This window comes from Ischnura elegans, chromosome 6 (genome assembly GCF_921293095.1).
Source record: "Ischnura elegans chromosome 6, ioIscEleg1.1, whole genome shotgun sequence".
Taxonomy (NCBI): Eukaryota; Metazoa; Arthropoda; class Insecta; order Odonata; family Coenagrionidae; genus Ischnura; species Ischnura elegans.
Genome location: NC_060251.1, coordinates 119,409,566 through 119,426,369, shown reverse-complemented (window position 1 = coordinate 119,426,369; position 16,804 = coordinate 119,409,566). Strand labels below are relative to the sequence as shown.

The 16,804-nt window shown below is 43.5% G+C and overlaps 1 protein-coding gene across 1 annotated transcript in view; it reads right to left on the bottom strand.

The window, feature by feature from the left end:
* LOC124161468 (DNA N6-methyl adenine demethylase) overlaps positions 1-16,804 on the bottom strand; it is a 227,554-nt gene that overhangs the window by 94,091 nt on the left and 116,659 nt on the right. The window contains exon 3 of the mRNA XM_046537790.1: positions 10,799-10,891. Coding sequence (XP_046393746.1) covers positions 10,799-10,891 — 93 coding nt within the window. The remainder of the gene's footprint in view (positions 1-10,798; positions 10,892-16,804) is intronic.

Genomic DNA, 16,804 nt, shown 5'->3' with positions numbered 1-16,804 from the left:
GGAAATATGTTTAGGAAAGTCCTTGGAGGAATATGAAGGGAGAAGAACAGATAGGAGAGATGAAGGAGAGCCTCGCGGAGAAGTGACATGGGAGAGAGAGAGAGGGATGCAGCACGTATATCGATGATAAGGTTGCGACGCTAAGAATGTCAGCAATTGTCAAGGTTGAGGAGATGGGGTGTTTAGCCTGCCGAGGGCTAGGCTGTCAAGGAGGACAGAGCAAAAACGCATTTACTTGGTGGAGGGAATTTGATGATTTTTAATAACCCCTGCCATAACTCTAAATTTCCATCAACACTTCTACTCTAACTCTTCTTACCGTGGACACTAGGGATGATTTGTAAAGGTTTCATTTAAAACAAATACAATTTTATAATGAGTGCAGGACCACCGCAAAGAAATTATCTCGAATCGGAATGAAAAGGGGAGTGCGAGAGTCGAACCCGGGACGCCGGGCAAAAGAGCCGCATCCGGACTTGCAGGTGAACTCTCCAATCCGCAGGCGAGCTCCGAGCAAGCGATCCTGAATCGATCCTCTCCAATCGCCCTCGATACACTCCCACTGTCGATCGCAAGCTCACCCACGGGACTTCGCCATTCCCCGCGCTTCGCTGATCGCTATCGCAGCGGGAAATGAAGATGATCGACGGCAGTCAGTCCAGTCAGAATTCACTCAAACCCTGATGGCGATGGACAACTCGAGCATCGAAACGTCGGCCCAGATGGAGCTGGAGAACCTGACCCGGTGGAAATCCCGAGTAACCTTCCACGCCTCTGTAGGCATGGTTTGTACGCTTCCTTTAAGCAGTGGGAATTCGGTGCCTCTGATGATAAGGGAACAAACAGTTGTGAGAGAAAGCATTCGAGTGAGCAGGGATGCTCTGCGGATCGGAATACTGGAAACGTGTTCGGAGGAGAATAGAGAGGCGTTGGGGGGGGGGGGGCGTGGAGTGGACGGAGAGAGACGAGGTGGTGCATGAATAGAAGAACAGGGGAATGGGCCATGTCACAAGAATTACGTGTAGAACAAAAAGGGTAGAAGACAGATCTCACTTGTCATGGGAGCAATGGGGGATAATTATTAGTGACCATCGACACATCTCCGAAGACGGGAAATCCAAATGTCATATAACGCTACGTAAAATACAATAGGTACCTCCGAAACAGGATATTCGATTGCTTTCCGCAACCATCAACAGGGAGGAGGGCGTGTTTCTTCCCCCCCCCCCCGCCGCCGCACAGTGGGGTTAGCCAAAGGTGATGGGTTCGAATCCCAAATGGATGTTTCCTGATGATGTCACGTATCAAAGACTGGCTTGGATCCCCTCTCTAAGCATGCTATTACGTATCACTCCAGTTATTGAACGGCGTCCAGCCAAGGATATCAGATTACAAAACATACCGCAAATATGCCTATCCTCAGCCCAGGATTTACCATAAAATTAAAATGAAGAAGGATTATGATTTTAAAAACCGGTGCAAAAGGAAAAAATCGGGTGCATCGCCCACGAAAATGGTTTTTTTGTGATCCGAAAACCCATCGGCGGATCCAGGGTGGGGGGGCACGGGGGCACGTGCCCCCCCTGACCCCCCCCCCCCAGACCCTCAAAAATAAGCAAGAATTTTAATACGGTCCCATTATCATTGCGTTCGATTTGTATTACGAGATATCCTTGTGCCCCCCCCCCCCCAGAACAAAATCCTGGATACGGCCTTGCTTCTGCCCCCCCTCCCACAGAAAGAAATCCTGGATCCGCCCCTGCGAGAACCGTTTCAAGATTTCTCGAACCGCTCAGTCTTTGGTTCACGTTTTAGAGCCCCGTTCTTCAGTGGCCCGGTTCACAACCGATTCTCACCGGTTTCAAATGAAAATACGAATCGGGTTATAAGAAAAACCGACTCCCTGAACCGGAAAACCGCCCGGCCTGACCACGACTCACGGGTTGCACTCCGCGAGCGGCCACCGCTAGGGCCACGAGCACCTGCGCGCCACAAACCCCCTCGAACCTCCGAACTTTCATTACGAGGTCCTCGTGGTGGGGATGATGCGAATAAGGGCGACGGTGGCTCCATTTGGAGGCGGTGGCGGACACGGGAAGCTACCTTTTTCCCTCCTTGTCCTTGCTGCTGCCCTCTCTACGGAGCAGAAAGACGGGCATTGGAGGGGATGGATAGACAGACCCTCACACTCCCCCCCAACTGTCGCTCCAACCGGTGAGTCTACATCTACATTCCACTCTGCAAGTGCAGCCTCCGAGATTCACATGAACGGAACGACCAAATTTCAATGGTCATCAGTTTAAATTTAGTTTAGACCTGTATTAGTGAACGGGGCTTTATTTCCACAAGTCCTCACTAAAAATATTGCCTTATTTAACGTTATTTCGACTGTTAACATTTTCTCAGAACAAAACTTTCTATTTAATAATTATTATAGTAACCCAGTAGTCACCACTGATGAGCGTTTCATAACATATATCAGACCGTCGTCCAAAATGTTTTTCGAGTACTATTTCTCCAGTTATTTTTTTCTCAGATTATATTATTCATTAATCATTTTAATGAAATAGAATTGAACCATGGAATAGGCCGTGCGAACCTATTTAACTGCTATGTTTATTGGACTCTTTTCTAAGAATATTTCAGGAAACGACGAACCTTTTAATTACTTTCTGGAGATAATTGCCCAAAATTAGGTCTTGAATAATGAAAATGATTTCCCTAGTGGATTAATATTGCAAATGAAATTGAATTGAGCGTGCATACAATGAGGGGTGCCAAACAATTCATTGAAAAGTGCCATAAGAATACAATTGCAAGTGCATTCCCGGCGCCTCGCTTGGGTCGTCTCTAAAACAGTGGGGGAGATTCCTCGGCATGTGCTTGCATCTCGACTGCGGCTACGCTGCACTCAATAGGTGCGCGGCAGGAGTTGCTGCGCTCCAGCCTTACGTACGCAAGAAAACATAATGGGGTGTGCGTTAATGGGGCGATTTGACGAGGGGCTGGCATTTATATAAGCCCTTAATTGCCCAGGGAACCGACTAATCCATATACCTCCTTCTTCTGAAAAATATCTTTCTTTTGTCTTTATCGTTTCCGTGAGGCCTTAGATTATAAAGGCTCAAATATGATATCCTCCAGCTCACTCTGGAAGGCATCAGCTCTTCAAATGCTCTAGCACTTAACACCAAACGCAAAGACTCAAGGCGCTCCCGACATCATCAGAGTAGAAGCTGCGAAATACAGTTTCCAACGAGTCGCGCCGATTTCGAGAGCAATTTTCGAGATTCCTCCGAACGTTTGGGATTTGTAGGTTAATGCGTCGTCTATCGAATCGCTCAGGAAGCGTCCCGATGACCGGAATGGCGATTCGCACCCGACGACGCCGCGTGTTGGCCTCCGCACCCACTCTGCAACCATCCATCCGATGGCAGGACCGCGAACTTAATTCCAGCGCAAAACGCGACTCCTCACGCTATTTTTGCGTGATTGGCTGCGAATTCGTGAATACAATGGCCGATGGGGGCAGCACCACGATCGGCCGAGGGCCTATCGGGCGACAACGGCCATTTCGTACCACGTGGGGACGACTGATGTTTTTCAATTTAAATTCAACGATGACCACGATAACTGAAGTCTTCAAGATAGCAAAGTACATTTATGTTAGACGATAGGCACGTAATCGATAAATTCTGATTAATTAATTAATTATATGCAGTAAAAGCGATAGCTAGTTTGAAGGATAATCTGTGGACTGGTATTGTGCTCCAGACAAGTAAACTCAATTGGAAGCCTTAAAAGATAAAATTTTCGATCTCGAAAGCCAAAGATGCAAGAACCAATGCTATATTTAATGAAAAAGTACGCGGAAGTCCATGAGCGAGTCCGATTCGGGAAGGTGTAAACATGATATTGATGTCCCCGGGCCATCCCCGAAAGTGCACGCCTACTTATTGCTACTTTATTTTTTGTTATTATTTATTCATTTCATTTATCGTTATTTAGTCGATAAAAATGTATTTAATTCAAAATAAATTTCTGAGAAAGGCCATCTCATAAAACATTGATAATAAAATCGCAGTCTTCCCGCACATCGCCAAAACAAAATCACACCCAACGGACTATATTCACGCGATCACATATCCAAAGCTTCGATTTTTGGCCACCAGGTGCCAGACACGTCGTTCGGATTCGCGATCACACGCGGATGTCATGCGTAGACGCCTTCATTAAAACGTGACGCGCTCCTACAAGTCCAACCATGGGAAAGACGCAGAGGAAGAACAGGCAAGAGAGTGGCGAATGACGAGTATGGCCAAGAGACGATAACACTCCAATGCGCCCTTCCTAAAGACGAAGAGATGGAACAAAAGAGAACCCACCCTCTCCACCGAATGTTGCCTTTTTACCGTGATTCATTCCTTCTCTTATTCCTCCTCGTAAAATTTTTCTACTTATAAACGTATTTATTCAAATCAGCCAAGATTCGAAGGTGGAAATATTTGTATCGCTAAGGTCATTCAAACATATTAAAATAGTACCAAAAAGGAATAAAACCAAAAAATAATTCCTTGTAGAAATATCAAATGTTAATCAGTTCAGTTATTCAATCAGGCTAATTTCCGATGTTAATAGGTTGATTTATCTGTAATCTCTCTCACAAGTACGACGAAATATATGCGCTTGCCACGCATTCAACATCAAACTATTAACGTTGCCTCAACACAGGCTGCCCTTCTTAGACAACCCAGCTTTCGTTATTGTTTACCAGTATTTCAAATTCAATATTTTTTTTTTAAAAGCCGTGAAAGCAATACATTTACTACTTATTAACATTTTTAAACTTAGGTTGAGAGTTGAGAACGGTTGGCAACATAGCCCTGTACCCAAATTAAACGGAAAACAATAGAAAGAATGCTTGACCCAGTGTTATCCGGATAATTGGACGTCAGCATTGAGCCAACTCTTATTCTCTCGACTGAGTGTTAAGAGAAATTATGGAAGGCACCGGGACCAAATTTAAAGAATAGTCTTATTTCTGCAAGTCGTTGGACTTCTAAAATTTCTTGGAAGGTACATTTACGTTCGTGGAAAAAAATACAAAAAAAATACGTGAAAAAACAGAAGTACTCGGGTACCTACCGCGTGGAGTGGATGGGGGCGGAGCATATTTCACAAATATTAGGAACAACGCTCGACCTTGGAATGCAGTCAAAAGTTGAAAAAGGTCCACTCGGAATGCCGCGAATGTTTCAAGGGGACGATGGCATTGGTTTTGAAGGCGCATTGCGTGAAAAGCAGCGCTCGCATTTGCGTTGCAGTGAGCGGCCAATGGAGTGGCGTCCGTCCATCTTCCAGAATATTCTCTTGACATTGGCACGGCGGGGATCAATACCGTGTGCCCTCCGAGTGTTCTACTTTCTATGCGCAGCGAGGATTTCGTGAAGTTGGCACCGCAACGTTTGAAAGCTGCCCCCACGGCGCACGGCCGAAACGGACGTGGCAGGGGTGATCGACTGCCCGCAATGTTCAACAAATAACGTCCGGCAATAATTTGGGGCTTCCTATTTTGACATTTATAGCAGTCGGGAGACGGGGTGAGGTAGTTGCGGGCGCTATCCTCTCTCATAAAACACGGATGTTTTGAAGGAAGACTGATATTTACCTCATATGCCACTGAATTTACATAATGATGAGCACTTGAACTACTACAAGGTGGTTGGGCAGGTTTCAGGGTTATCGCTAAATATATGTGGCTAGAATATGTAATACGTAGATATAATTGCTATGATTTTGCATAAAGGGCAAGGTGAAATGCGTGATCTGAGTAAAATCACATTCACATACAATGCTGATGATAACAATTGTCAGCAATAGTTAATATAATAGTTAATACAATAGCGAAGATCATTCATTGTATCCCGGCACCATGGCTATCGTGTCCACACCCGCCAAACTTAAAGGTTGAAATAGTCATATTTCTCGTAAGCTTAAACGCATTGAGCTAAGCCACCAATAAACTGACTTTAAATTCCGGAATGGTCGCCGTAATAAACACCGTTAGTCCATGAAGATATCAATAATTAAAAGGCAACAGTTAGAGGCAATTACATTAGCAAAAAATCGTACTTAAAAGTCAAAGAAAACGAAGCGAAAGCTTTACAAAGAAGTACGAGAAAGAAAGAGAAGCTTCAATAATCTACTTTTGCAATTCCCATTACCTGCACGACGTACGAGAAAATATAAATTTTGATAGATTTAAGACGCAATTAAGGCAAATATCACATCCACAAAAATTTCTAAACAAATGGACACACGAGTGGTAGAGATAGGGCAGATGAGTCGAGTCTGAAAATTTCAAGAGAAAAAGCTTGGTCGGCACCGGGAGGTTGGCATGCCTGACCAGAGTAGTGAGGCTTCAGGGATGCAACGAGGCGTATGGAGGGCTGAGACGAAGGGGGGGTGGGGTGGGGGGAGAAGGAATGGGAGGGGGAGGAGGGGTGGGGGGTTGAAAAGGGGCAGGGGGTAGGCAGCGGTGCACTGTGAGACGGGGCAGGGGGTAGCGGCTGGGAGGGATGAAACTTCTACAGGAAAATCTATACGAGGCTTAGCGATCTAGCTAGGAACTGCACTGGGGTCAAGATATACGACGACGTGGGGACGAGGGCGAATGCATATTGCCCACTTAATCTTCAGGGCATCCAGTTGTGCACAACAAAATCAATGCAAAAACACATCCTCCTACGCGCTAATTCTAATTTTTCAACTGAAAAATTAACAGCAGCGCTGAATTTTCACGTATCAAAAAGTACACTAACAGTAAATAAAATGTTATAAAAACCGAACTTGTTCATTGCAAAAACTGCCTCTATTTTTACGAAACATTATATTATGTTCAATAAATGACGCGATAGTAAAAATAAGGATTCAATTGACAATACCAAATAAGTCAATTCGATGCATCCCGTTCGCCTTTATGCGCGGCACTGAATTACAATTTCTTCAATAGTGGTACTTGCGTAATACACGCCCTTTAGTTCGTCTACAGAAAGCCGTAAATGGAATTTTCCGCGCACCACATTTTCAACGAGGGGCATGCGTGCAAGATAAAACGACCAAATTGGCGCGCATGCTGTCCATCGCTGGACTCAACTAGTTCCAAAATGTTCCGTCACGACGCGACCGCGCGGAGCTTCGCTGCACAGTGTCGACGCGACGGACGATGCAGGCACTAACCACTCATGGAGAGAAGGCGGGAAAGCGAAGCAGCACTTCGCTTTGAAAAGTCCGGCTCATCAGTGGCGCAGCGAGGATAGCAGGAGGCGTTTTGTGCCCCCCAGAGCTCAGAGAAATTTTTAATTTTAATCTATTTTACTTAATTGGATCGGTATTACTTATAGCATAGTGTTAAGATTAATCAAATATCCCTCAGAAAGACTATAACTCGCATTTCGAACCAATTTTCTAAAAAATTTTCCGGAGGACGGCCCCCGCAAATCCCGATTACCCTGGCGGGTATGCAATACCCCCACACTCCTAAGTATTACTTGCGCCCAAAACCCCCCCTAGCCTTAATTCTTAGCTGCGCCCCTGCGGCTCATAGACCACATTTGCATTAAATATTGGTTAGAATCGACGAAAAAATGAGATTCACATCTCCAGGACGTCAATAGAAATAATTGTCGCGGAGTAGTCGCCACCGGTCATTCTTCTTCTGAGCAGGTATATTCCCGACGCGCCGCCGCCATTGGAGCGTGGGAATTGTAATATCACGCGAAGTGCCCCGCTCGGATAATTTATCGCCAAGTTTTTCAATTGAGTGGACTTAACACCTTCCCCGTCATTCGGCGTCAGAAACGAAAAGAAAAAACTTCAGACAACTCTCACGAGAGATTTCAACTGACGATTTAAAACGGAGCGTCATTGAGTGTGGTCGGCAAAGAAAATGTTTTACTAGCAGATGTAGAAATCGTAGTAGAGTGCTTGAACGCCAATAGTCATTTATCAGCCGCATCTTTCTCATTTCTATTCATTCCATTCCTTACCATTCAGTTACGTTTCATTCATTAATTCATTCACTGGATAGGACGTCGACGAAGTCGGACAGATGAAGCCATAATAACATAAGCACATAATATTCAGCATAATAATTCATTCTTCAAAAAAAAAATACAGCACGATCAATTGCTTATCACAATTTCTCACTACTTCTTGCAAAAAGGCAAAATTCGCATTAGCACCCATTACAGTACACACGTTGTATCCCCTACAAGAAAAACAGAATGAAATTATTTATAAAGTAAAATGCATAACGCAATTCTCACGTTTATTAAAACCATGCTACAAGACGTCGTTTTGGTCAACAACGGACATGACTTCTGAAAATAAGTACAACGCATAGGAGAAAATGAACAGCTGAAACAGGTGATACCCTCGAGTCTCAAAATGATTGGCTTAATTACAGTGAAAGAAAATAGAGACCGTGACACCCTGGAGAAAAAAAATGTAAATAAAAGCATTGAATAGCACAATAAGAAGGCAACACAACTTGACGACTAAAAGATAAATTATTTTAAGAATAAATTAGCAGACGCTTACAAGTATTGCTTTTTAAAAGAAGTGTGAAATTATAATCGGCCGTATTTAGTCATTCCTATCCTCATTTTTTTGACGTGTTCCCATTATACAAAATGGACCGCGGTCAACACTGTGGCGGATACAGATGAGGGTCGCAGGGGTGCGCCCCCCCCCCTTGCGGGCCCGCCCGTGTTGCCAAACATTGCAGAACCACAATTTTAACTTTTTTGTATCATAAGATGGCATTGTCTTGTATTTTTACATAATCACTTTAAGTAAAACCTTCTGAAACTTTGAATGGCACCGCCGGCCTCGGTGGCGGTGGGGTTAAGTCCTCTCCTGCCAAACCGTAGGTCGTGGGTTCGAATCCCGCCTGGGTAGGTGATTCCTATCCAGGGCATGGATGTTTGTATTGTACTTTGTTAATATTGGAAACCCTCGTTGTAAAAGGCTGTCATGTGCTGTTTACGGGGAATTTGAAAATAAATAAATACATTAATGTGACTTGATTATTTTTACTAAGTACGATAAAAGAAAAGGTAACTCAAGGTATCTTTTGCGCCCCCCAACGGATGAAAAGCGAATGAAACAAATGACTAAGACAATGCACGTTTTGAAATTTTCAATAAGTTAAAAATTCAAAATCGACGAAAGAGCTCGCGCCAATGTCACCAGGCTCCGCACGAACTTTTGTCCTCTGAATGAACGCCTTCTTTAAAGTCTGAAGGACACTGCAGATTCTCACGTCAAGATCTTCCTTCCGATAATTCACGATTTTTTCCAACAAGTTGGCCTAAAGGTTTCACCGATTTTAAATTTGTGCGAAATTTCTTGAACACGCAGCGATCAATGAGCACAATGCGCTTGTTCCAGGCCAAAATACTAGCTTACACCCACGTCCCGAACGCACCGAAGCTGAGGATCGAGAATCAGTGAAGAATGCATCACGATAAAAGCAATAAGACGGACACTTGGCAGCGAGACAATAGGGCATCATCAACCACCGAAGCACAAATTCTTAATTTCGATAGAGAGTGAGCGACACCAAGCAGTTCACTTCAGGAACCGTGATTAAGGCGTCCGAAACACTTGCATTTTTCTCCTCTGCTTTTTCGTCGAGTATTTAATTTAATTATATTTATTTTAGGCAATTTTTTCGCAAATCGGCTTTAGAGCAAAGGTGTGAGTCTCCGATTACTTCACGGTGCACACGAAACACGAGCACATTCCACAATTTCACTTAATCATATTTCAGCAAGGGGAATCTTAACAGCGAACATCATGATGCCACAAGGAACACCAACGGAGAAATACTGATCACTACGATTATTGCAACATGGAGAATTCTCTATTCAGCTTCTTAATTTGATGTCACTCAACGCGCGATTACATGGGTTCGCAAAAATCGCCACTCGATGACGGGAGACCGACCCGAATTTCACGAGTAAATACATAAGCTGTTTAGTCTACATCAGTGGCGCAGCGAGGGGGGGTTTTGGGGGATTAAACCCCTCCCCCACCCCCCAAAGAGCTCAGAGAAATTTTTAATATTAATCCTTTAAACTTTTTTAATATTAAACTTAATGGGACTGATATTACAAATAGAATAGTGTAAGGATTAATAAAATATCCCTCAGAAAGCCGTAAAACTCACCATTTTCAACCATATATCTTAAAATTCCGTAATTTATTAATCTCGCAACTACCGCTTATCCTGGTGGGTATATCATGCCCCAACACACCCTGGTATTAGTTGCACCTAATCCCCCACCAGCCTTAATTCCTAACTCCGCCCCTGGTCTACATTGACATTCGTGATGATAAGATATCGAATTCATTACTATTCATGCCTCTAGGGTGAAAACACGGTTTCTGAGATGAGGCTCGCATGTAAGGTCGGACCTCGTAGGAGCAGCGATCAACAGATGCCACGCGTTGTAGTCTTCGGAGGAGGAGCTATTATAGGATGGAGCTTGCCTCGTCCAACTGCCGCGGCGTTCACGGAAATTTCTCATGCAAATGCTAATGTTTACTGTTTCGTTGCGGCTCCTACAGACCTTTATTTAATTAATTTTTTTTAAATTCACTGGGGGACGGACTCTCTTCAATGTAGTCGCAATGACCACGGCAAGGACAAAACACGTCGCCGTCAGAGAAGACGTGAGTGGGATGGAAAGGAGTGTTGGAGGAGTGGTTTGAAGTGCAGGGGGATACGTACCGATGCGCCTCGCCCCCTGGTCCTGCCCTGACCCCTACGACTGCCCGTCTCGGAGCGGCCCTTCCCGGGATGACTGCTGCTCACGAAGTTGTCCTGCAAAGAGGGGAAGGCGGGGAGCCGCGGGTCAGAAGATGGACACAGGGTCAAGGTAAGAGAGGAGGGATAGAGAAGAAGAAGAAGAAGGCGTAGGGAGGAAGAAGAAGAAGAAAGAGAGAGAGACGAACCGAAATTCGGAGAGAAGAGGGAGGGGGAGTGACTACAAGTCCACAAAGACTACTTCTATACAATACTCAAACGGCCCCTGGTAACACACCTGGCAATAATACAGCACGTATGTCACAGCGGCAAGAACTACTTCATTAAAGAACTACTCAACCACCACCGTAGGTACGAAATCATTTGCCAAAAGAAAAATACAAAGACTAAATACAATCAACAAATTAGGTACAGATAATGCGGTTGGATTGGTATATAGTGGTACCGAAAATGTCTTGCAGGGACTCACTTCATCAGTACACCAAACTCATGGTAATGTCGCTCAAATTTGACAAAATCCAACCAACGATGAAAGATATGAAAAACACATTAATGAAGCATGAGGCTGAATTAAATACTGAAAACCTAAGCACAGCAACTTGTGCGTCCAATTCCATAAATTGTTGCGTTAGCCGGTACTTACAATAATAATCATTCTTCCAGAGGTAAATTCCTCGACATGGCAAGCCAAAATATTCTCAGGCCTGATTGCAATGATTCTTCACCATTCACAAGTCCAATGCGACTCGAAAGTTTTCTCGCAATTTTGGAATGCCAAGTGAAATTTGTCACATTTGATTACAAAATAATTTAAATTTAAATGCAAATAAATCAAAGCCGTCATTTCTTCGTCACAGATTTCCACAAGAGCGTCAAACACTGCGGAGTACAGACGATACAGCACAGGACTACAATACGAGGAATGAAGGATATTTGGGGGAGAAATAGCATCGATTAAATGAGGAAGATAATCCAAATACCACTGATTCATCTCTTTCCCCTCAGAATCACAGGCAATCAAAGCGCCATTCGGAGGACTGCGGGGAAACATTTCAATCTTCTCCAGCTCCCGAGTCTAGCAGAAAATAGAGAATTACAAGGAAAACACAGGTACATGAACACCCTCCCATTGGCCTGTTTACAGAAGCTATTAGCAATAAGTATGACTTGGAATAACGGAATAATTAGCTTCGGGGGATTCATAGACACAATTAGCGCGTGCTGTACGCCATTTATCATTATTATGCAGAACTGTAAGAGCAAACTCTCGCACATGAGCTGTCTCTTAGCCGCATCGGTATCTTTCCTAGAGTTTCCTTCCCAATTATGTCCACTTTTTCATTCCAAAATGACTTCTTCCATTATTCATGTAAATAATTAACTAAACAAGGCAGCAACTTGCACGAAAAAAACGAATGCGAAACTGCGCATTCCTAAGTTTCACGCAAACTTCGCGACAATTCCAAGTCGACCGATTCGCACGCTAGATTTCGCATAAGTTTCACCACGGAATTATATTCGCGATATTTTGTCTACGAACCCCGCAATAAATATATACCCATGGAATCTAATTACTATCCTGACACAAGGAAATACCAAATTATGTGGAAGAGTGTCAGTCTTACACGTATGTCAGCGTATTTTGTTCAGCGCCCGTTGTAATGCCAACGTGCTCTAGAGGCGAATTTGCCTCGACGCTCTAGATATGAATTTGCGGCACAGAATTATTCCCTAATCGTAATCGTAATTCCATACTTATGTGGCATTTTTTAGTGTCCCCCCCCCCCCAAAATTTCTGGTACCCCCCCCCCAGAAATTCCTCGAACTTCCTCCGAACTTATCCGCAGAACTTCTCCCGCCAAGAACTTTTCGCGCTATGGTTTTTTCGCGCAAAGGATTTTTCGCGCAAAAGGCCTGTAGCAAAATCCTGTCTCTGCAAAATCCTGTCTCTGGAAAATCCTGTCTCTGAAAACCCTGCCTCTGGAAACTCAGCCTCTGGAATCAGCCTCTGAAACAGCCCCGAAACAACCCCGAACCAACCCCGAACCAACCTACCTGCAATGCAAGACATATATTGGACTACTGCGGAGAAATACTTCTCCTTGGCAAGCAAGGGGAAATCGGTGCTAAGGCCTTAGTATTGCACTTGGAGTGAGAAGTTTTACCATTGTCCTATCACAAACTCTCTCTCCCTCCAACACCTCACCCCAGTATCTCCTTCCCCTCCATGTGTTCCAATGAACGATTCCTCTGATGTCTCAACCCAGAAGTTGAGGGGAAAATTCTGGGTGCTGGCTGTTGTCTCAAAACCAGGGAATGGTGTTTTGTGGAGCGGCCGTTTCTGCAGGGGCAGTGACGCATCAGTGGGCGGTTGTTGAATTCGCCTGGCTACCCCTCCACTCCCTGGAAGAAGCCCTCCCCTCAAATGCTGTCTCGCCTTGCATAGGCAAGCCCTCTTTCTGGTCGAGACCTGCTGGGAGTCACATGTCTTGTGAGCCATGAGATTTTTAGAGCAATTTTCTGCTGGTAATGTTTCCTTTGGGATCATGAATTTACTATCATTGTTTTCTGTAATACTTCTGATTTTTTGAATACTCTACTTTGAATAGATATCGTACGGTAATAACTCGTAAATTGTTTTTGGCTACCTTTTTCTTGTGAGCTGTTTTTCTGTTTGTGGAGTCTTACCCTGATCCAGCATGTGACCGACGGTTGGAGTATTTCCCTTGTCTGGACTTACGTGAAAAATCAACCAGATTTTACGACGTAACGTCACATTTTGGTAGCAGAGTTGAGGTTCGATTTCCTGTCCTTTCGTCGAGGTCTCCCGAGTGCTGGACAATGGTGACATTTCTCCACTATTTCTCCACTTTTTGCAGTTTCTGGTTGTTTCTTCTCTTAAAAGTGAGTTATTTTATGTTCCATTAAGTGCTTTTTGGTTCGTGTGGGATTACGTGACTAGTGTTGCCGACTTTTCCTCGTGGTCATATGCCATTTGACATTAATGTTCGTAATGCTCGTAATGTTCTTGATAATTTGGATAGCAGCTCGTTATTCTCGCACTATTTTTGGTGATTGGACTCTTCCAGCAGAGATAGATAGTTTTAAATCTCGCTCTTTCTCTCTCTTTTTCTCGTTGTCGTCACTTCACTTCTCAAAATGCCTGGAGGTAATACTGACAACCCGTACGAAAAAACTTATTTAACCACGGGCGAGGATCGTAAGGCCAGGGGTACGGCTAATGTGTCCGTAGGAAGTGAAGTTTCTAATAATGAACGGGAATCTTCTTTAGAAGTGGTTCCACCTCGCCCAACGCACGAGGAAAGCAGTGATTTTCACGTCTCTCACGAAATGTCTGCTTCTCAGACATTGCCAGTTTCTGAAGGGTTAGTGATTGTCAAACAATTACTCAGTGATTTTCCGCCATTTGAAGTGTCAAACAGTGAGAATTGGTTTAATTTCATGTTAAAAGTTAATGAAATCGTTTCTTTGTCCTTGGTTCCTCTGTCAACGTTATTGTACCTTGTAGTATCTAAACTACCTGCCAGCTCTCGTCATTTTTGGTTGTCTATGTTAAACTTGAATCTCGCATGGTCTCAAATCACAGAAAAAGTTTGGGCTAGAATTGTTAGTGACAGAGAGTTTGATCGTTTGATCACTACGAAAGTTAAAAGATTTCAGTTCCCTCGCGAAACGCCCCACGATTTCGTGTGTTCTGTGCGTAATGCCACTCAGGTGCTGGGTTTGCAGTATTCCGAGTCTTCTATTGTGCGACTCATTATTCAAGGGTTAAATCCTTTAACAAAATCTGCAATTATGTTCTCAAATCAGCCTAACACATTTGTAGAATTGGACTCTGTTATCACGCAGGCTTCTAAACATTTAATGGACTGTGCTGAATATTCCAACACTTTCCATCGTATCTCTAGGAATCCGTCTTCTGTTGCCTCTTCCAGTGCGCCTAGGGAAGTTTCTTTTCCTATTAATTGTTCTTACTGTCATAAACCTGGCCACAAAGTGAACGAGTGTCGCAAAAGACGACGCTTTACTCAGCCTGCCGTGAGTTTGATGAGCGTCCGTGACAAGTGTTCGACTCGATTGCCAATATTATCTATTAATCTTCATTCTATGCCATGCCAGGCTTTAATTGACACTGGGTGTTCAGTTTCACTGTGTGATGAAGATTTCTTTGCTTCTCTGAAATGTTGCCGGAGAAAGGTTATTCGTAAGAATGTTGACGTCGATTTAATCACTGTGTCGGGGCAGCCTTTTCATATTAATTCCTCTGTCTCACTCAAGGTTCAAATAGGCAAGTTTTCTTGGAACCACGTGTTTTATCTAGCTAAAATCCCGTTTCCCGTGTTACTGGGTGTGGATTTCATTTGTAATTCAAAGATGATTATTCGTCCGGCGAACGTCAGTTTTGAAATTGCCCCGAATTCTCTTTTTTCTTTTACGGACAATTGCGAAGCGTTTAAATCGGCGCCAGTTAGTAACTCATCCGAATCACATGTTCTGTCGTCCACTGAATTCACGCTGTGTGATAAGTTGAAGGGTTTATTGTCAAAGTATCCTGATGTGATTTCTCAAGAATTGGGGGTCACATCTGTTATGACCTACGAAATTGAACTGCTAGATTCTACTCCGATTCGATCCCATCCTTATTCATTGTCACCTCCAAAGGCAAATTTAATGAAGAAGCACATCCAATCTTTACTTGATAAGAAAGTGATTGAGGTTTCCAATTCAAACTGGTGTTCGCCAGCTTTTCTAGTGCCTAAAAAGGATGGATCTGAAAGATTAGTGGTTGATTACCGTAAGTTGAACAAAGTTGTTAAATCGGACGGTTATCCTACACCTTCTGTTGAACATGCATTCCAATATCTTGCTGATGCAAAATATTTTACTGTTCTTGATCTCAATTCTGCCTTTCATCAAATACCATTATCTGAGAATTCTAAGAAATTAACTGCTTTTGTGACGCCGTTCGGAGTGTACCAGTATAATAGATTGCCATTTGGTTTTGTAAATTCTCCTCAAATATTCACTCGTCTCATTAATGAAGTATTGGGCGATTTGAAATATTCATGTGTTTACCCATATATTGATGACTTGTGTATCTATTCCAAGTCTGCTGAAGACCATGTATCTCATGTTAATGCTGTCCTCAACAAACTACGCAGTGCCGGTTTGACGGTGTGCGAGGACAAGGTTAAGCTTGGTGTGGAATCACTCACTTTTCTGGGCCATCTCATCACAAATGGAACCTTGCAAGTTGATCCTGAGAGAGTGAGACCAATTGAACAATTCCCAGTTCCCAGAAATGTGAAGGAAGTGGCCAGATTCATTGGACTTTGTGGGTTTTACTGCAAGTTTATTCCAAGGTATTCTGAAATCTCTATGCCACTGAATCGCTTGAAACGTAAAAATGTTCCTTTTCAATGGACAGCCGTTGAAAATGAGGCTTTCTGCCAGTTGAAGAAAGCTCTCACCAATCCACCAGTGTTATCTTTCCCTCGATTTGACGAGGAATTTCATTTATTTGTCGATGCCAGTAATTTGGCGGTTGGTGCCGTTTTGAATCACAAAGTAAATGGTGATTTTGTCCCTGTGGCTTTCGCTAGTAAGGCACTCTTGGAACATGAACGTAAATTTTCTTCTTATGAATTGGAGTGTCACGCAATTCATTTTGGAATTCAAAAATTCAGTGTTTACTTACAAGTAAAACCATTTCACTTGTACACTGATAATGGTGCCTTGACATGGCTTTTCTCTCATCCTAAGCAGTTGGGCAAACTAGGCAGGATGGTTCTTAAATTATCCTCTTATAAATTCACTGTGCATCATGTTCGAGGAGCATCTAATTCTGTCGCAGATTGTCTTTCTCGCATTGAGCCATCCTCATCTACAAATAGTCATTTAGATGTGGAATCTAACACTCATAAGGAGTCAGCTGTTCCTTATTCTTGT